The following is a 21946-nucleotide window of genomic DNA, read 5'->3' on the forward strand; positions in this document are numbered from 1 at the left end:
ATGATGAAGACATGGCTACACCAACATCTACATCATACATGTGTGTACTCCTTTAAATCAATTATTTTTTATATTGTCGACTCAAAATCTAATTTATTACTCTCTTTTTTTACAATAGAGCATATAATTGGAACCAGAATCTTACGTATATCATTCAAATCGTTCACTAGATCACTAGACCAACTTTAATGACTTAATATCTAATTTATTGCTATTATTACAACTATTACTAGATAAACCTATACATTTCATAATCTTAGGCACTCACACTTTGAGAAGACATAGGAGATGACAACCTCAATTATTCCATATTTATCAACCCAAACAGCTTCATATTATATCATATAGTTTGGTATGTGTCACAAACAGTGATGATCAATAATATGATCACAATATAAAAGTACAAACATGACATTACATATTATTAATAAAGGATAACAACTTAAAACAACCCAATTTCTTCTTTTCTTTTCAAAGCTCTAGAACTAAATCTGCAATGCATGGAAAAAACCAAGTGAGAAACAAACAAATTATATTTGTAATCAAAATCAAATATGGGCTCCAGTCTCAAAGTGGTATATACAAGAAGAAATAGTAATTTGCTATGCAACTAACCTAATCAAATCATTAGCTAACCAAATCAATTGGCTATGGTCTATTTAATTAGTCATGTCAAAATAATACTAACTAGATTATTGTTCCATTTTACAATAAGGACGTTTAGTGTATTTTAATAGATTTGAGTATATGAGTGGGAGACAAAAAGAAAACATGAGAGATAGATTAAAATCATACACTACAATCTGACACTGTAGTTAATCAAGTGGATAATGCAACACGTCATTGTTTTATGGAACAGTGTTGCATGACCCACTTGATATGCTAAGTGAGTAGAACTGATCATGGACTTGTTAATTGCAAAGTGGAATATCTAGTTTATTCATTATTGGCAATGCCTTATATAGGTTTAGTTACAATACAAGTGTTTAGGCTAGTTACTTGGACAAGCCAAGTCAAGCCCAATAACAGGTCAGGCCAGCCTTGCGCGCGCCTGCATAACTGCTGCTTGCTACACAAGCGAGCTACACAATACTAACTCTAAGCACACTTTACAAGCCTATTCCCAACAGGACTATCTCACTTGGCATGTATGTGAGTTGTGTCAAAATATTCATCAAAAACTTATAAAGTGGCACTCTCTTTTTTTTTCTTTGAAAAAAATAAATTAATTAGGATTCATCATTTTCAAAGTTTGTATACTATACTTGTAACACCACATGTGATTCTCTTCTTCTTTTTGTGACAATATTTATTGTTGGTATAATTCTTTATTTTTTTTATTTTATGATTTAAATATACTGAACGACCGTGAGATATGTGAAATTTTGTCAAAAATTATTCTTACAAGAAAATTGAACTCGGATTCACCCGAATAATTATAAATTATAGTTTGTTTAGTATGATTTTTTAACCAAAATATTTTCAACTAATATTATAGAATTCTACCACTCAGAGTTGAATTTCCAACAATGTGAACATCCAATGTTACTATATATGAAAAATGAATGAAAACTTACAATCTGCATCTGTTTTGATCCAATGCTCCCTGTAAGAAGATGAATCTTGTTCTGGATGAACAAGGTAGCCTTTGTTGTGAACTCCATCATTCATTATTTTCTTCTTGTTCTCATTCTTTCGATGTTTACCAGATTTCTGTCCAATTGTTGAATTTTCTGGATGGACTTTTTTCCGGAACATATGGAGAATCTACAAACAATATTATTTAAGTTAATTGCAATTATGGTCCCTTTTTTTTTTTTATCATTTTGCAAGATTTGCATTTTATAGGGACTATAATTTTGAGAGTCTAAAAAGTACCCATTTTTTATTAAGAAAAATATTAAATATGGACAACTTCAATATTATCGACGACTAAAATTACAATTAAAATTTAAAGTGCACTTTTGATCCTTTAACTTTCACAAATTTTTTATTTTTACCCCTTAACTTTCAAAATAGCATTTTTTTGTCTCCTAACTTTCACAAATTTGCGATTTTGACCCCCTAACTTTAGCCCATTTTACAAAAGGATGAACCCCACTAATTTTGACCAAGCCAACACACATGTGACAAGTCACTCACATGTCACATCAACATGTTTTGCCACATGGACAATGACGCACATGTCACACCGGCATGACTTGCCACATATGTTGATGTGTCATGCAAGTCATTGTCCTCGTGGCAAGAGATGCTGACGTGATTTGTGAGTCAATTATCACATGTACGTTGACTTGGTCAGGACTAGGGAGTGAAAATTGCAATTTTTTTAAAGTTATGGGACAAAAAGTGCAATTTAATCTAAAATTTAATAGTAATTAAACTTAAAAAAGCGTGATTTTGTAAGGACGAAAAATATATTTAACAAAAAAATATATTAAAAATTCATTCTCTTACCGTATAAAATATGAATTTTAAAGTGGCCCTATAATTTTTTTTTGCCGAGTATGTGTTTCAAAATTTGCAAACTAGCTTATAATTTTTAAAATTTTGCAGATTGGTCCTTAAAAATCACTATATTCACCTTATTGAGTTTTGTCTCAGCTGCTGAAGCAGAATCAACACTTCCACCACCATTCATAGAACCAGAATTCTTAGAACAAGAATGAAACATTCTTTTTTTCACCTTTTCCTTCATCAAATTCATAGTAGAATATTTCTCACCATCCCTTTCACTTCTTTTATCAAATTCCTTTTCAAATTTCACTCCAAAATTATTCTCTTGAGAATCAGCAATTTTACTTCTCTGAAACAATTCACCAAGTGAAGTCCTATGTTCTTTCTTAGTAACACTTGTAACATTTGTTTCAGACATTTCAAAAGCTGTTCCAAACAAATAACCTTGTAAAGGACAAACAGCATTATTTGCATATGATTCTGTTCCTTCATTTATTTTTCCACTGATTGTTATTATGCTGACGTGGCTACTTCTACCAGTGCTGACGTGGCTATTTCTGCTTGATGAATCATAGCTTATAACATCATCTTTTGTTTCAGCTACAAGAACTTTCTCTAACTCATCATTGATGAGTTTTAAATCATTTTCAGTTACTTCATCTTCATTTTCAGTAATGGTTTCAACTGAGACATTGTTTGGAAATGTTGGTGTTGATGGATTTGATGAAATGGTTTGGTCTGATCCAAGTGTTCCAATTGCTAAGAAACCAGGGAAGAGATCAAACATAGAATCATCTTGTGATTCTATGTCGAATTCTTCTTCTCTTGTTGATTCTAGACCTGCAAATGATTTTCTGAAATTGTTGGAAGTTTTTTGTGTTTGTTTGGTGAATTTGATTCCAAGATTTGGTTTTTGTTCATCGTCGAGTGATGGTTGGCCTGATAGACAATTGCAAGAATTTCCTGAAACGAAATAAAAATTGATTTTGGTTAAGAATGAATTTAAGATAAAATAATGTCTTTTGTAGCCCCATGTGATTTGTCCGTGGGAGGATGCGTCCTAATGAACATATTGTCATGATTTTAGAGGCTTCGGTCAAACATGTAATACCATCATAAAAATCGAATTAAAGTGAGTTACACAATAAATTTAAATGTACGTAAAAATTATGTATGAAGTCAAAAGCCTTAAGAGTTGTAGCCTATGGTGATATAGTGTACTATCCTCTTATTTGGAAGAGAGTAATACTACCATGAGTGTATTTTTGAAAAGTTGTTGTGTTGAATTAATCTAGTGTGTACTTCTTTATGTTAATTTATTTTGACCAATACATCAAATTTTGTTCATAATTTATTCATTGGTTGTTGTTAGGTAATTAATTGCATAGTCTTCTTGGGGATACCTTTAAATAAGTACTTTTGATACTATGTAGAAGAACTTATATAAATAATTTATGACACGTACAAAAATTGAAGCTTATTTCCGTAAATTTCGATTGGGAGAGGAGAATACACCTTGTGTGCTTTACAGATTCACCAACGAAGATTAGTTATTGCTAAAAACGATGAAAGTTTCGTACCAATATCATGGTAAAAAAAAAATTATATTAGAACTTATATATTTATGTTATGGACGTTTAGTTAAAACAATTATTTAAGACTTAAGTATGTAGCCAATGTATACATAAATATGTACATAACTTGCTTCATAGAAAGTGGATATTGAAGTGTCATGAGCTTAATTCAGATAGTAAAAACATCATATTATATATGCAGAAATTAAAGTTCGAGATCCGTACTCCGAACAATCCACTTAGCAAACACTTTTATTATTTTTCATATAAAAAAATGTATATATAGCTTGCTAAAAGCATGTGACTGACTTACCAATGACCGAATCTTTGAATGGTTCTGTATCACTATTCTGACGAAATTTCCTATGCATCCAACCAAGTAACTGCAACAAAGAAATGCATAAACCAACTTATAACTTTATAAGAGAATGTTACATAAATGATTTTGGTTCTTCATGGCTTGAATTTGTATGAAATATATCTTACCTTCATTTTTTGATATTCAAGAAGCTTTGATTGCCTAACTTTAGAAGATAAGGCTAATGAATGAAATTGAGATAGTTTATATAATATAAAGAACTCACATGAAATTAATAAGAACAAATGTAAAAAAACATAGAGATACTTACAAATATTGTTTGCTGTTATATTTCAACATTAAGTCAAGTAGGGTCCTAATAAACATTCTAATAAGATCATGTGCTAGGGTTGAGTAATTAATATAAAGTAAAGCTTACAAGTATAATTTTATTATGATGATATCATATTGTTTAAATTGATCACTTGCTCCAATAATTATATATGGTTTGTAATTCTTTTCTTTTCTTTTCTTTTTTGATAATATATATGGTTTGTATTTCATCGTGCATATTAATTATTAGGTATATAGTATGTTGATAATTATCTATCTCAACTTAAGGTCACATTTTGTTATATAAAAAGCAAGTCACATTTTGCAAATTGAATTTCTTGATGTTACGGCAAGACATTGTAATAAATTTAAACTGTTTAATTTTAAATCAACGGTTAATCATAAATTTAAATGTCTGATTATAAATGCCTTTGTTTTATAGTTTTTTTTTATGGGTTTCTGTCCGTCTTGTATAAAGATATAATTATTAATAATAATATATTTGCTGTTATAAAAAACGGACGAAATTGACTACAACAAGAAACTATTTGTAGATGTTATTGTAGCAAATCCAGGTTCTACATTTTTATTTTTATTTTCATCACCAATATTCAGTTCATTGGTTTGGGGGTCAATTCTAGCATCAAATAGTTCAATCATCTCTTAATCATAGTTACGAGGATCGAATAGTAATCATCTTTACCAAATACAGCACCAATCGAACCAACTAGGTTCTACATTTTGTATGGTAGAAAACATGTTGTTTCTCGTGCTTTCTTTGAATAGTGATTAACAATTTTTCCTTATGATTTTGAGGGGTTAACCCACATCATTGGTGGGGGCCAATAAGAATTTAGTTGGATGCCAATTATGGGGCAAAAATAACTATTACGTACTGTATATTAGACGTGTGAGTTTCTTCTTGTTCATGATAAGGAAATAATCTCTCTATCAAAGCTCTCTGCAAAATTCAATCACACACACGGAGTTCCCAACACATTATATTTTTATTATTGAAATTTAACGATATGATATTTTATTATTGAAAAATATATTCTTAACAGAAATGCAGATAACAAATATGAGTTTGTGTACTTAAATACTCATAAGGCATGGACATTAATACAAATGTTGTTATTCACGCGAATATGAACTCTAATATGAATATTTTATTTAAAATTGCAGATTCGGGGACAGGTATATATAGCATAGTATCATGTCCATAACATGGTTTGCGTCAAAAAAGCAGTTTCCATTATTTTAGACTCATAAATATCCATACACTGTGTGAAATAGTTGTTTTTATTGTCATGTATGTTTGTTCTTTCAAATAGAGGAAGTTGGAATGGTCGTAAATCCAAGATCCAATCCAACTTGCCCTTGATGCAAGTGGAAACTAAAAAGTAAAAAGAAAATAAATTCTTTAAAACATGCTACATATATGTGTATATGTTTATAATAAATTCTACATAAGTGAAAGAAATAAGTCTTGTATGATATTGAAGAAATTGTTTGCTTTCCCTTTAGGTCTATAAATCTGAATCAATAGCGGTAGGTACTTGTGAGCTTAGCTTAGTTGGTAGGGTTATCATATTTTATATGTATGAGTTTGAACTTCAGACATTCCGCTTGTTCACCTTTAAAAAATGAAATCCTAACCATTAAACTACCTAACTAAATCTAAATCAATAGAGGAAACAAAAGCCATATTTGGATGATGTTGCACTCATCTCTTTGATTGAACACCACCACACCACCATGGTCGATCTTGCATTTGAGAAAGTCAAGAAACTAGAGTTTTTTTGGTTTACAATGAGTTAGGGATTGAACCCAGGACCTACAACATACCACTCAAACTCCTCACCACTAGACCAATCCTAGTGGCTTTCAAGAAACTAGAGTTTGTCACTTGTAATCTTTATCTCAAATTATTCCCAAATAATCTGATATTGTTAATTAGCATCGACGTTGCACGCGTGTCTATCATCATACATCACAAGTCACACATATCTTTATAAGCGGATGCGGTCAGCTCCTTAAAAGTCAATTTTGTTAGACTCGTATCAGGTGATGTAATAATCTTCAAAAACCATTTAATTAATTTAAAAAATGTCATCCATATTTTAGCACATTCTTTTTGCACGAGGGATAGTTGATACTTCATAGTAGGTGCCAGTTTGCTTTGGTAAACAAGTTGGCAACAACTTCTACTCGATAAACAAGTTGGAACACAACACGTACTTGAGTTGACAACAATTTCTACTATAAATTTTCTCTCAAATAGTAACCATGATATATTCATGAACTTCTCCAAATTGTAGGCCATGCAATGCTACCCCTTCCTCATCTAAAAAGGACTATGGTATGTTATATATGTCGTTAGTCATCAACAAAACTATAAGTACAATATCCTTATTTTCGTAAGTTAATGTAAATTTTCTTTTACAGAAACTTAAAAAAATGGTATAGTTGCATAAATTAAAACCATATTTAAACCAAAGTTTTACACTGTAGGAGTGTATCACAACAATTGATCTCATTATTTGTTGCCTTTTTGAAAATGTTTTAATTTGACTTGAGTGATTCATTCGTAAGCAAGTGTATCTAGAAAAGTGGAAAGTGGAAATGCAATAGGACCATGTCGCCCAAGCTGATTTAGGTACAGTAACATTAACATATTGTGGCACTAACAGGGTCCACAATGAGTAACATCATTTGTTAATTAGGAATGTTGCCATACATAAGATGTTCCAAATCCAGTACTTATACTATTATCAAGATAATTAGTGAAAGTACATTCCCAATCTCAACTGTTCTAAATAGTAATGCATGCCTTTGACACGTTTTGCCAACATGCATGGTTATTATTGGCATGATTATCACAAATAGGACTGGTTACTAATTATTTCCAAGGGAAATTATAGTAGTTTGACAGAGATGTCAAATGTCACCTTCTTTCAACTGGGAAAATAATTCAAGTGAATTGGTTTTATTGTTCTTTAACATCATAGGTGAAATGTAATATTGATAGAGTAATTAGAGGTTGTCCTAAGTTCTTATTTTGTGGTGAAATTTTTAGAGATCATAGTTGAAATTTATTTGGTGGTTTTTTAGAGCTCTTGGAATTGCTGATGTTTTTCAAGTTGAGATTATGGGTGTTATGTGTGCTATTGAATTTGCTTCTCATAAAAATTCGACAAAATTTTAGTTTGAATGTGACTCGTCTTTAACTATTCAAACTTTTAGTAATCTATGTGATTCCTCTTTAAATATTCGGGTTTTTAGTAACCTCTCTTGGTTCCTTAGAGGTTGTAGAACTGTTGGTCTAATTATATCAATATTATTCAAATATTTCGCTTTCGAGTCTCTCATATCTTTTGAGAAGACAATAGTTGTGCATATAAATTGGTTAATCATAGTTTCCAGATCAGTGGTATGATTTGGTGAAACTTCATTCCGTCTTTCATCTTTGATATTGTTTTTCTAATGTATTTTTACATTGGTTTCACTTTACTTGTTATTTCAATATGCACTCTTTTTTTCTTAATCGAGTTTTATCCTTTGAGATTTTATTAATATTAAGATTTTTAATAAGACGGATGTTGTCAGTCATTTGATTTGTAACATTGGGTACTGACCAAGTCTCTTTATCTATTTTTATTTATAATTATAATTATTGTGATGCTGCAAATTATAGGTGGTGCCAACATTGGGATAACATTTCCACTATATAATACCTTTGCACTCTGATTTTGCTTAAGAAAAACTATAATTGAGACAAACCAAACCAAATTTGATTAGGATCCATGATAACGTAAGGTTACACTCAGTGTTTTGAAGAGGCAACTAAATACTCTTCTCAGCTACAGTGATACGAGAAAAGTGTTCAGTTTTGATCGGCTGAAATGAGTTCGGATCACCAAAATGAAACTTCAAAAAGACTACATGATGTACGAATCATATTCTCTATTTTTCGCTCGGTATAGTTTCAAGGGATCGATCGAGGTAGCGTAAATCGCGACATGCATGATTGACCCAATGAAGAAAGCACACATGATACTTTATTTTATATTAAAAAAGAAACTGTTCTTAAAGCTGCAATAAAAAAAATTCCTGCCAAAATGATTCTGCAGCAGATTCTAATAAAAAATTGCCAATATTAACCTTACAAATAGCCATCAAATTATAATACAAAAATAAGATTTGTAAAATAAAAAGCAAAAAAAATGACAATTAATCTCTACCATTCATATATTTTTTAATAATTGAAAAAGTACATATAAGACCAGATATGATAGGGCCTCTTTGATACACACTGACTACACACAGCACAGACCACACATACAAACTGACTTTATTTTTCATATACGTATTCAATATAAATTATAGTTCTTGGATTATTCTTTCTCTTATGAATATGAAAGAATGCACGTGAAACCGTTCTATCAAAAAAAAGAATGCATGTGAAATCGTACATTATTATTTGGTAGGGGCCTAGTACAGTACATGTTCCCATAGGCAGAAGAATAAAATAACACGTCACAGTTTTATGAAAGCCACTCACAAGTCACTAGCAGGTGCCATCCATGAAATCGACCAGCAATTCCTGGACCATTCCTCTATCTGGCATCTTCCCGGCGGCTCCATATATAGGTGCTAGACCTCCACTTATTGGACCTGGATTTTCTTTCACCTGAAATTGATCAAAAATTGTTAAACACAAGATACAAATCAAATTAAGAATACTAGTACTAGTAGCTTGTATCAAGTCATGAAATCTAACATCAACTGTCACGTAACAAATAACCCAATTATAACTAAGTCCCAAGTAGATAACTTGGTTGGTGAACTAAGAGATACCAGTTTTAAGCAGTATCCACAGTTTTCAAAAACAAAACAAACAAACTAGGTTTGAGCCCTGATAACTGACGTAATCACCAAGGTTTTATTTGGGAGTTTAGGAAGACAGGGGTCCTAATATGATGAACAGGGTTTTATTTGTGTGTTGGACCATGAGGGGAGCCTCACTAGGTTGGACTTGGATCGACATACTGGATTAAAAGCAATCACACAAGTGAGTTGGATATCACATCTTCGCCCAAAACTTTAAAGCATTAGGTTTGTGGGTTATCTCACTTATATATGTTTAACCTCAACTTTTTCATCCAATCTGGAACTTTAACTCAACATATTCATATCCCCTCAAGTGGGAGACTCTCCGCGTCTGTGATCCAGCACCAGTTTTAACTTACACTCGATATCTCTCAACAAAGTGTTATGATAAAAAAAATCAAATCCTTTTTATGTTATTATAATAATGTCAAAATTAAGCTATATTAATCATAAACATTTCTTCATCATTTAGAAAAAATCTCAAAGTGGAAGGTTTCTCTCTCTTTTCCTCTCCACTCCTCCCTCCAAAGCCCTATCCTCCCCTCCCTTCCAAATTCCCAAACAGTAACATTTGCCTATAATAATAAACCAATTATAACTAGGATTCTATTTAAGTAAACAACTTACAGTATTCACAGATTCCTTTAAATCCTTTATAAAGTCATCAATTACTGGTACATGTTGTAGTGTCACACAGATATGGATGCTGATTCATGCACAAGGAACAAAAAGAAATTCAGTTTATTAAAAGTAAGCCATAGTCCTGAATTGGTCAGAGTTCTAAATAAGAAAGTGTGCTACTCCCCAGTCTAACCTGTTGGGTCTCTGCAATGCATTCAAATGCCAACCTTTGGATGACATGATATCATTGACTTCAAATATATCAAGAACATTTGATCCAAAAGCCACGATTGTCATATCGGGTTTTCCAATGATAAATAACTCAGGAATCTCCTCTATGCTGCATATAACATAACCATTACATTAAAAAAAATCTATACAACGCACAACACAAGAGATAGATACATATTACAGAAAGAGACACAGCATCTGTACCCTTTTTGTAGTCTTTTTGATCCGTCCATAATTGCTTTAGTATTTTCCAAGTAACCTGTATAATGAATTGGACCATTAATTAGCCTTTACGTCATACATTAGAACCGCATTGGAGAGGTTCTGGACAGGTACCTGCTTTCCCTAGAGACATCATTGCTGCCCATGCACCAGCAATAAGGCTTCCAGGTCTGCTTCCAGCTATGGTTGGAGATACATACAACCCACCGGACCACTCAGTAACTGTGTCAAATGTGCGGTCACAGAAAACGGCACCAGAATTAATCACAATAACAGACAAGTACACATACACTCCTAGAACTAATTGGTTATATGAAGTTCTATTGGAGCGATCTATCTAGTTAATTGATGTATTATTTCATTTTAGTAATTCTATTTGCATAAAGGATTGGAGATTAATTGAATTATCAAAGGATACATACATAGTGCACTACGATCAAAACAGGGTATCTTATTATATACTATTAGAATTAATTAAAAATCAAAAAATAAATGGTGAATCCCATCAATGGCACATATCAAGTTAGGCACGCTCTCAAGAGAAGAATTAATCTTGATCATACAACCAAACCGTAAAGCAATTATCATTACTAGATTTCAATTAAACTAATCTTGACTATCCATTTATGAATGTATGAACAAGATTAGATCCTCTCAACTCTCATGCTTCACATGATATGTCCCACCTTAACATATAAGTGCAATAGAAAATTATCCAAGATATATTTATCAGAAATAAAATGTAGTCCTACCTGCAACAAATTGATGCTGTAGAGTCCAGAAGCCACAAAGAAAATACATTAGTAATCAGCTGCAAGTAAGTCAACAACCAATTTTCCAATAACAGAAAAAGGCAAGATGAAAAGAAGAATGAAGGGTTAAATGTGTTTTTGGTCCGACAAAATGATGACATTCTAAGTTTAGTCCTTAATTTTTATTATGTTTTTAGTCCCTGGAAAATTATTTTGCACTCAGTTTTTTAGTCCTCAATTTTTTTTATCTTGAACTTTTACTGTTTAAAAAAATTGTATTTAATTCATCTCATGTTAAAAAATTCCAAATTTTAGTTCATGAACTTTATATGATATTATGAAAATATTTAAAAATCATTCAAAAATTTAAGAGTTTAATGATAATTAACAGATTTAGTTTCAATATGGACTAAAACTATGTGCGAGAAAAAATTTATAGGAAGTCAAAATATAATAAAAAAATTAAGGACTAAACATAGAAGGTCCCCATTTTATAGGAACCAAAAAACATATTTAACCCAAGAATGAAAATAGAAAATAAAAATCTAGTTTCTCCATTTATTAGAAATAGCACCAATTGGAGAAAACAGCCTAGATTAATACCCCATAGAGAAGCTATAAGCATATTCTTATCCCACAAGTTGAGGAGGCCAAGAGAAAAAAACTTAAATACGAGACCATTATAGTCTTGCTCCAACCAAATGCACCAAAGGACTATGTAATCAGCACAGCCACAAAATTTTAATCACTTGACTTTTATCAAAACATTTAGACAATTCATAAAAAACTGCAGCGAAGTAGAGGATGATGAACCCACATTAAAAATACAAATAAGGATGGAATACTCTTTTTAAACTAATTTTTCATGGTATACAGTATACACATTTGGGGAAACTATCAAATGCCAGAAGCTTTAACTACTTCCAATTCCCAGTTTAATATTATTGCATTCAAACATCATGTCATTTATATGGTATATTTCAAGCTATTCATCATAGTATCTTCTAATTTTACAATTCGATATATTTATGATTCATGATAATCTTACTATTTATCATATATTTATTTATCTTGCTATTTATCATATGTCATTGTAGTTAATTATAGTATTATACAAGGCTGAATGGTACAGTTTTCCAGTGTACTTTCAGTCTATTATATCTGAGACTTACCAATATGATTTTATTTACTTATTTGGTTTCCTAACACTATACAATTCAAACTGCGATTTGGCAACCATTCACTTGCAACAGCATATAATTCCTCAGTTCCTCTTCTATCTCCTGTTTCTATAATTATAATCAGAAAATAAAAGTTCTTATCTCCAGTGATGATGTCCTAATGCAAGAATAAGCGACAGAGAACTCTTGAACTATGTCCACTTGTTTGTGTGGCCTAGGATATTTATCTTACTCTCAATGTGTCGAAAAGCCTAGAGAAATGAAAATTCATATTCTAAGAATGAAGCACATATCTGTCAAAAATCACTTTCTCCGTAAGACATCAAGTTATGAAATAGAAAGTCGAAATTTTGGTAATGGAATAAAAGAAGTTTCAATTGATATTTTCAGAGCTGATGCATATTAATCAAAGGAAACGGGAAAAAGTGGATATAAAAGAAAGGAAGCATACTTTTTGAAGATTAAAAGGCATCATATTCGGTTAGATGTTAAAAAATGTAGCTCAAAAAAGTTATATAACAAAATGTGGGTTTCAGATATTAATTGAAGACTTTTTGGGCAAACTAATGATTTACCTTTCTGATTTCATGGTTCCTATATAGAACTACACTTGTTCCTTTGGGAGCTAACCCATATTTATGCACATCTGCTGATATTGAAGTAACCCCTTTAACAGAAAAATCATAAGGTGGAATGTGGTACCTAGTAAAAAAACATAAACATGAATTGTTTAAACGGGTAATGGCATTTAATGAAAGGTTAAGAGCTATGTATCATGTACAATGTGACAGTGCCTCGGTTAAAGAAATATCATCCATCAAAACATAATTATGCATAATCATAATCCCAAACGAAGAATAAGATCTACACAGATAGATTTTTATTTTAAAAACCATGTATTTGTGAAATAGTTGTAGCTTCTGTAATGCTTGGAAAGATGTTCAGATAATTGAGAACTAAGTTAGAATATGTTATCAGATGGAGAAGAAAAATCCTAACAGATTAATAGAATTAGCTCCACAGGTCAAATTTTAGTATGAAAGGATGTAACCTAAAATAATGACAGGGAAAAAATCAAAGGCAGAAGTATAACAAAATTGACTACAGTTTCAAAGAATAGTTCACTAATATAAAATAAGTTATGCCAGCTATACCCACCCAAGCTCACGAGCAAAAGGTAATACAAAGCCACCAAGGCAAAGGTCCACATGAAAACAAATGCCAAAGCTTGATGCTAGTTGACCAAGTTCCTACAGGAGAAATTGCCAAATTATCTATATTATGGTAGTTCAGCAAGTCAGTTGAATTCATACAACTTTTCGAACAGTAGACAGAAAAAAATTGAAAAAACATACTTCGATGGGGTCTATTATCCCATGAGGAAACCCAGGAGAAGATCCAACAATCTGCATAATCACATGATAGTCAATTTCACTTGATAGTAAGAATTTAAGTTATTAGGAGTTTGCATACCTTATAAAATCCAATACCATGAACTTTGAATCTTTTTAAATATATTCTATTAAATGAAAAAAATATAATATAATAAAATAGCATGATTGGGTAACTTCATACCAAAACGGTATTTTTGTTAATATGACGTCGAATTGCTTTCACATCGGCTTGAAAATTTTTGTTAACCGGAACACGCCATAGTTTTATGTTAAAATAATGTGCAGCTTTGTCATATGCTGAGTGACCAGACTCAGGGATTATCCTATAATCGAAAAATTAGTTTTAAAATATATCAAAAAGATAATAGTACCAACAATATAATACTGAATTATTAGTACCATACATTTCGGGTCTTGTAATTCCTTTCTTGGATTTCATGTAGTCGCGAGATGATTTAACGGCTAATAATATACTTTCAGTCCCACCTGATGTCATATTGCCACAAATTTGTCCTCCAGATGTCTTTTCTTTACTTCCAAGAAGAGCCGCTGTCATTGCAACCACTTCTGCCTCAAAGCGTACAACACTCTGGAATACATCCAAATGCAAGGGATTGGTATGTGCAAACCTGAAATTTTGTTAATATTAATTGATGGATGCAAATGCCTAAGCATGGAATGACCTTAGGATGTCAAATTCTTTACACTGTCAGTTATTTGAATGCCTCAACATCATTAACGAGTTTGATGTCAAAGCCTAATTTTGATACAGTTCCAAAAGACACAAACATTATAACTAATCCAGATTATGAATATTAACAATCTAGAAACAGTCAAGACTCATTTTATAAACAAGTTAGCTGAAGGCGGAACAAAACATGAGTTTTATTCTACCATTGGTGCATATTGAAAGTAGAACAATATGGAAGAGAAGGTAAAAAAAACTGGTATCTTTTGGTTCCAGTTAAAAGGTGAACTCAAAGAGTACATGATAGAACCGATTGTCTAGTTTTGGTCTATTCATGTTCCGAACACCATCTCAGTAGCAACAAGATGTCAACTTCATTTCTAATTGGAAGTCATAACCACAGGTGCATTGAACATTTACAAGTTCAAACAACAAGGAAAACACTTTCTAGTTCCTCTAACGCTCAGGGCAGGCAGACTATGTCAGAAACCAGATTAGTGTAAAGGCAAAATGCATAATCTAATAATTCTGCTTAACATTGGAATGACTCCAGCTCCAAAAGCAAACAAGCTTGGGTAGGTACTCTGAAGTAGAGGTATAATGAAATTATACTCGGTTTCAAAATCACTAAACTAACAAAAATAAATTGGCATATAGTCGCAAGCAGCGTCCCACTTACCCACTTTTACCTGGCTCTTACCTCACATATTTACTTTAACTTACCTTGCCCAATTGTAATAAATACATTCAGTAAAATTTAGCAATTGTTTGCATAAAGCACTTCTCATAACATTGATCAAATTAAGGGAAATTCCTATGAATTACTTGTATTTAACTCTCACTAAACTAACTTAAAACTCTCCAAAATGACTGAATACTGAAGATTCAGAACCGGGACCTACTCTGCCCCACGCACAACGTGCCTGAGGCAGCCACATCACACCTGGGCTGAACGCGTTGCATTCTTGGCTATAGTTCAAACCTGAAATTTACGATTCTTTCTACTAACAGCTCAGTCCAAAACTACAGAGTTGCATTCTAAACTACTTAGCACAGTTTCACTACCTGTTATCACAACAACAAACTTCACTTGAGAACATAATGCTAATTTCATCATCATCCACATCAAAGTTCCAATATCAAAATTCCAACAACTATACTAATAACAACAATCAGTTTGGGTAACATAAGATTTCAGCTCCAATAACAACTAAGTCTTAACTTTTGTTTCAACAACTATACTAATTCACCTACAACAATAAAATTGGGGTTTTCTTTATACCTAGTTCATACAAGCCTGAGCATTCCTTTTCTATACACTAATTCAATTCTTTCTAATTAAAATCGGAGCCTAACTAAGGAATTCATCTCTTCATTTGAGTGTTGTAGATGGATTTGATCTTTGGATCTTGAGATGAAACGAGCTCTCCCTTCCTCTTTGATGATGATTTTCGACAGAGTGGGGAGGTAATCAGCTCAGAATCCGATTTTGGGGATGGGCGAAGGAGCTTGGATACATGTGAAGTTGGAGGTTTAATGGAGAAGAAGGAATGTGTTCCCTGAGTTGTTGTCTCGTGGAAGAGAAAAGGAAGAAATTTTTGTTTTCTCCTTTCCAATGACTAACAAAAATTTAACTAAGTGCATATTACAAACCTAAATAACATAATTTGTTAGAAACATAGGATATTATTGGGTTGGGACAAAGACCAATAAAGGGGCTGAGCAGGGAAGTTTGCAGTGTATAATGGAGAGAAAACAAAGAGGAGGGATCATTGAGTATTATTCAGTTAGATATCTTATGGTTTGGGCAGAGAGAGAATTCCCTCTTCTCTGAGGAGCTTTTAATATGGGATTACAGGGGTTCATCTTCTGTAGTACTAGTAGTTACTTTTTTCAATTAGTAATACAATTTCTTCTTCTCTTTAATTTGGGTTCTTATCATAATTGTTCGTCGGTATATAAAAAAAACACATTGAATGAAATATAAAAGTCAACTGAAAAATCTTCAGGTCTTACTAACATTGAGCAGGCCTCATTTATGACAGAAAAATGTGCACTAGACTCACTTCCTCCAATGTAGCTGCAAGAAATAATTTAAAAGAAAAAGGTCATCAGCCCTACCAAATGGACCCCCCCAAATAAATACTGTAAAAGCATCCCAAACACAAATGAACAGAATTTAACATTTAATGTTGCACAAATTACTAACATACACTGTACCAGAGCATTTGCCTTGCCAAACTGCATCTTTTCTTTTCTCCTCACTCATTTTCTCAAGGACAGATGTCCCCAACCCTGTGCTTGGCAACTCTGTCTTCCAACCATCTCTTTTAGATTTACCATCAGACTGTAACTTATCCACAACCTGTATTCAATGACCAGATTAATAACAAAATCAGTCACCATCCACAATCTATGACCTAAAGAAAACAGTAAACTTTTAAAACAACAAGCATGCCCAGTTATTAACAAATACTAATAATGTAACCCAGTTAAAACAAATGACATTTCTAATCCAAGTATTCATCTACCACTTAAGTAACAGAAACAATGCCACAAAATGAACCCCACAAATCTTAACTCAATTACCCACCTGGTTTCTTCAATACAATATTACCAACAAATCATACTCAAAAAATTTCACTCCCATACCTCATTTTCTTACCACAACACTAGACTGACCCAAATGATAAAGGTAAAGTTGTTGGCAAGCTTCATATGAAAAAAAACCCATCAACTTTAAAAGTACAAGTGCAATGAATATCAACCACATGGACACACACTAAGATGAAATGTCTAAAAGGTAGGATAGGATCACACAAAGATGCGTTGCCATTAATTACACATCACTTCCAAAAGCTCCAACTCCACAATCATCCAGTTCAATACTACCTCGTTGCCAAACACTTGTAACCAAAATTTGCATACAACATTATAATATTTAAATAACTGAACTAACAACTAATCTGATATCTATAAACAAACATGTAATATGCATTACTATATCTCCAAGAATCAAATTCAATTCCAATCTATGAAGCACATACACTCCTCAGACTAGGCGTGTCACGGTATCAGGCACGCGTCGGTGTCCGACACTTATAACATAGCGACATGTAGGATAGGATTACATTGAATTATGTCATTTTCCCAAATTATTATTAGTGCCGACGCGTCAATGCCTGAGTCATATTCGGTATCCGTATGTGCTTCATAGATTCCAATAACAGTTCGATTAAAGTAAACCAAAAAAAGAAAGCACGTGATTCAATAGAATTACTACTCCACTGCTACTAACCTTCTGTTTTTCAGCATCTATATAACTCTTCACACCAGGAATCAATCTGTAAAACCAATAAAAACACAGATCTCAAATTAAACTAAATTTCATTAACAAAACACATAATTAAGAGTAATCACTAATTTTTTTTGACAGAAGAGTAATCACTAATTATCACAACTAATATTTCTCATTATCAATTAATCATAAATTATATAATGCATGTGATGATTTTGACTATTACTTGATGAAGCTCATGAAGAACCCTAGTACAGTAGCCTTAAGTCCTTTATCATGAATAACACTGAAAAACGAACGAATCACGTTTGCGAGAAAGAGAGAGAAGAGAGGAACTAGAACCAGAGTGAGAGGTTCGTATTGAGAAAGAAAAGAGTTTGCGGCGGTTCGGAAGTTGTTGAAGTGAGAAGTCAACACAGAAGAATCCATGGCGCGCGGAGAGAGCAATGGAGAAGAAGAAAGAAAAAAGGAAGAAAATGAATGGATAGATGAATATGAATACACGTTGATTGATTAAGAAAATAAGCGATTTATAAGAAGAGTACTAGTTTAATGGATTATGAATTATTATGATAATCACGTTTGTAACGTTGCGTACAATGATAATCACGTTGCGTACAAGTTGTTTCGTAGAGTGTCGTAGTCACGTGTGGTTTTTGCTTTCTGCTTCTTCTTTCATGTGCAGACTGTTTAGTCGTGAGCTAATTGGCTAACTAAACCAGACTCTTTCTAAATATACAGTACTTGCTTATTTTTTTTAGTGTTACGGTGGAACACCTTCACAAATTGTTTGTACTTTGCGGTGCATCGGTGTTTAAAATTATGGGTCATGATATTATAAAAGAAAATTAATGATAAAGTTTGTTAAAAGAAGTTTTTTTTTTTTGGTAGAATTTAAAAAGAAGTTTTTATATCGTTAAAGTATTGAATACACAAATTTTTAAAATCAAAATTCTTTATTAGTATGCTTAATTTGTCTTTAGGGGACGCTGTTTAGAATTTTTTTTATAATTATTAGAAGTTTTAACGATTGTCAATAATATTCTTTAAAATTATGGTTATTTTTGTCTTTATTGTTAAAATAATGACATAATTGACATCAGTTAAATATGAAAATGATCGTTAACTTAGATTTGTAAACAACGATGCATGTCATCATTTTATTAAAATAAACAACAAACACATGTCATCATTGAATTTTAAATATTTTTCAAGTATTATCCATGATATAGGGGGTTATCTGTATTAGAATACTTCATCCGTTCCAATATATAAGATTTACTTTGACTAAATGGCCATCTTTTTCTCAACAATGTCTTTGTCATTTGAGCCACGAGGGTTCCGTTAGACAGGAATAGATTTGATAAATATTGATAACTCTCGGATAGAGTTTTAGAATGTGAAAATCCATTTGATAATAATATTCATCTATCTTGTTTTGGCAGTATTTTTTTTTTTTGAATTAATTTGGCAGCATTTTTTTAATAACATATAAATGTAAACATTAGCATATGAGATATTGTTTGATTTATTTTGATGAGTATTTTCAAATATGAACTTTTTATAATTTTTACAAATAAACAATTAAAACTATTAGTGATTAAAATTGTGCATTGGCGTACGTGTAGTTGTCAACTATGTCTTGTATTTTGGGACGGAATAAATACTAGATACACTGATGAAGGTTTTATTGGGAATATTGGATACTCAAATATCCTTCATGCTTGAAATTTTGGTTTGGTTTTATGCATAGGATCCATACTTGTTGGGATAAAAGGTGTGAGAAATATTTTTTGCTACACTAATTTTATGCGTATTGATGGTTCTTGATCCTCTGGATGAGCTCTGCTTACTTTTTTTTTTTTAAACAAGCCAAAATGAGACATATATATATATATATATATATATATATATATAAATAAAAATAGACAATTAATCTACTCAGCACAAGACGTGCTAGGAAAGACAAAGTAAGGTCACAAAGAGTCAAGATACAAGAACCAAAAGAAACTAAACAAGGCTCAAACAAAGCATAGGACTAGACCACCAACTATGGCAATTCAAAGCTAGAGTACTACTTGTCGCTTTCAACCACCTGTAGGAAAAAGTCTTGATCTTGTCCAACATGTGATGCACTGAATTTGCTGAACCTCTGAATAATCTGTGGTTTCTTTCGGTCCACACAACCCACACAACAGCAAGTCATATGAGCTGCAAGAAAGAACGTCGTGCTCGAAGACTACCTGCTGAATCTGTAAACTGGACAAAATGATCTGAATGAGTCTGAGCAGTCACCGGAGAAGAGCCAATCTAGGAACTAACAAGAGGCCAAAGGGCACCAAAAGTGCTGCAAGAAAGGAACAAGTGCCGAGCTGACTCAACCTCTCCGCAACCAGAAACACAATGGTGATCCGCCACAGACAAAATCCCTCGGGTAACCAGGTTTGCTTTGGTAGGTAACCTATCCCGCAAGAGTCGCAAGGCACAGATGGAAACTTTCAATGGAACCCGGCGGTGCCAAATGAGGCCTGACGCAGCATCCAAAGTAACCGCATCATGTGTCGTCAAAAGCTGATATGCACCACGAACAGTATAAACATCGTCCAAGCCAGACTGCCACTGCCACCTATATGGGACATGATCCTGCAAAGAGAGGGTAAAAAGTAAAGACTGACACTCTCCCAGCAACTCCTCCTCCCACGCCCACAACCGACGCCGCCACACCCACGCCTCCCCTCCAGCCTCCCAACCCTGCATAAACATCTCAGCCACAAGACGCCGATTTGTTTTCTGCCAGGTCAAACAACCGCTCAAACCGCTCCCGCAACGAGATCCCATCCACCCAGGGATCAGTCCAGAAAAAGTATCAGACCCTTCCCCCACCTTTCTCGAAACATGCTCTCTGAACCACCCTCCCCCGACCTCACCTCCTCCATCCCAAATACGCGCCAACTCCCTCCACCACGTAGACCCACGCGCTCCACCCTCACACAGTCTGCCTCTCTCAACCCCATAACGACCTGCCAACACACGAAACCACAAGCCCTCCCTATCCACTAGCAACCTCCAACACCACTTGCCTAACAAGGCTATGTTAAACTCCCTCAACTGCCTAACCCCCAAACCCCATACTCCTTGCGTAAGCAAATAGTTTTCCAGTTAATCCAAGATATTTTTCTAGAATCCTCACTTCCCCCCAAAAGAAATTAATCAAAATAGATTCAATAGCAGAGATAGTACCTGAGGGAGCTTTAAAGAAGGAAAGAGCATAGACAGACAGAGAGGTTAAAACAGATTTAAGTAGAACTAGACGACCACCAAAAGAAAGGAAACAACTCCTCCATCCCGATAAACGATTCTTTAAATGATCCAAAACTGGTTCCCAAAAACCTAAACGCCTCGGATCACCCCCAATAGGAAGACCCAAATAAAGAAAAGGGACTTTCCCCACCTTACAAGTTACAACAAAGAACAGATGCCGCCTCACCTAACCAAGAATATGAGTGTTGCTTAAGGCTTATCGTCACGGCCAATTTTTTTTTTTTTTTTTTTTCTTTTTTTTTTCTTTTATAACCCACAAAATAGGCAAACTTATCCTAAAGGTAGTTTATTTTATTTACTTGTAACAAATTCGTCTTTTATCTTTTTTTTTTCTTTTCTTTTTCTCTTTTTAAACCGATATTTTATTTTCATAGATTAATCTTAGTTTTATCACTTTGCCAACACATTCCTTTATGGCATCTCCGATGCGGGATTGGTTATTATACATAAGCTATCCTTATGCACCATGCATAAGTTACTTAGTGCACCCCCCAAATTACTTGTGCACCCCCCAAATTACTAGCACACCCCAAATTTCTCATGCACCCCCCAAATTACTTGTGCACCCCCAAATTTCTCATGCACCCCCATATTTCTCATGCACCCCCAAAATTTCTCGCACACCCCCAATATGACTTTTGCCCCCCAATTTTATTTTTTTGGTCCCCTCCACATTTCTAGCC

The 21946-nt window shown here is 33.1% G+C and overlaps 2 protein-coding genes across 2 annotated transcripts; both read right to left on the reverse strand.

Moving 5' to 3' along the window:
• Positions 1-311: 311 nt before the first annotated feature.
• On the reverse strand, positions 312-4566 carry LOC123889710 (protein LAZY 1-like). The gene is made up of 5 exons (XM_045939172.1): positions 4518-4566; positions 4345-4414; positions 2585-3420; positions 1578-1767; positions 312-491 (listed from the first exon to the last, which is right to left on the reverse strand). Exons 1-5 carry the CDS (start codon positions 4521-4523, stop codon positions 472-474), a joined length of 1122 nt encoding a protein of 373 aa, XP_045795128.1. The 5' UTR covers positions 4524-4566; the 3' UTR covers positions 312-471.
• Positions 4567-8889: 4323 nt separating this feature from the next.
• Positions 8890-18607, reverse strand: LOC123888815 (sphingosine-1-phosphate lyase). The gene is made up of 15 exons (XM_045938004.1): positions 18169-18607; positions 17943-17988; positions 16858-17009; positions 16665-16724; positions 14361-14585; positions 14138-14279; positions 13918-13968; positions 13721-13812; positions 13138-13264; positions 11382-11397; positions 10744-10851; positions 10612-10666; positions 10370-10516; positions 10183-10261; positions 8890-9355 (listed from the first exon to the last, which is right to left on the reverse strand). The coding sequence occupies exons 1-15, from the start codon at positions 18369-18371 to the stop codon at positions 9233-9235; spliced, it is 1626 nt and encodes a 541-aa protein (XP_045793960.1). The 5' UTR covers positions 18372-18607; the 3' UTR covers positions 8890-9232.
• Positions 18608-21946: the final 3339 nt, after the last annotated feature.

This window comes from Trifolium pratense, linkage group LG6, assembly GCF_020283565.1.
Source record: "Trifolium pratense cultivar HEN17-A07 linkage group LG6, ARS_RC_1.1, whole genome shotgun sequence".
Lineage (NCBI taxonomy): Eukaryota > Viridiplantae > Streptophyta > Magnoliopsida > Fabales > Fabaceae > Trifolium > Trifolium pratense.

What these genes read in the sequence shown, in the direction of transcription:
- LOC123889710 (XM_045939172.1), bottom strand. An exon ending in CTGAGACAAAACTCAATAAG is followed by an intron (nt 1,768 to 2,584) that starts GTGAATATAGTG and finishes TATTGTTTGTAG; the next exon opens with ATTCTCCATATGTTCCGGAA. An exon ending in GATCAAAACAGATGCAGATT is followed by an intron (nt 492 to 1,577) that starts GTAAGTTTTCAT and finishes CATGCATTGCAG; the next exon opens with ATTTAGTTCTAGAGCTTTGA.
- LOC123888815 (XM_045938004.1), bottom strand. Translation starts at nt 18,371, where the DNA reads ATGGATTCTTCTGTGTTGACTTCTCACTTCAACAACTTCCGAACCGCC. An exon ending in ATAAATGAGGCCTGCTCAAT is followed by an intron (nt 14,586 to 16,664) that starts GTTAGTAAGACC and finishes ACAAAATTTCAG; the next exon opens with GTTTGCACATACCAATCCCT. An exon ending in CCTTTTGCTCGTGAGCTTGG is followed by an intron (nt 13,265 to 13,720) that starts GTGGGTATAGCT and finishes TTTTTTTACTAG; the next exon opens with GTACCACATTCCACCTTATG.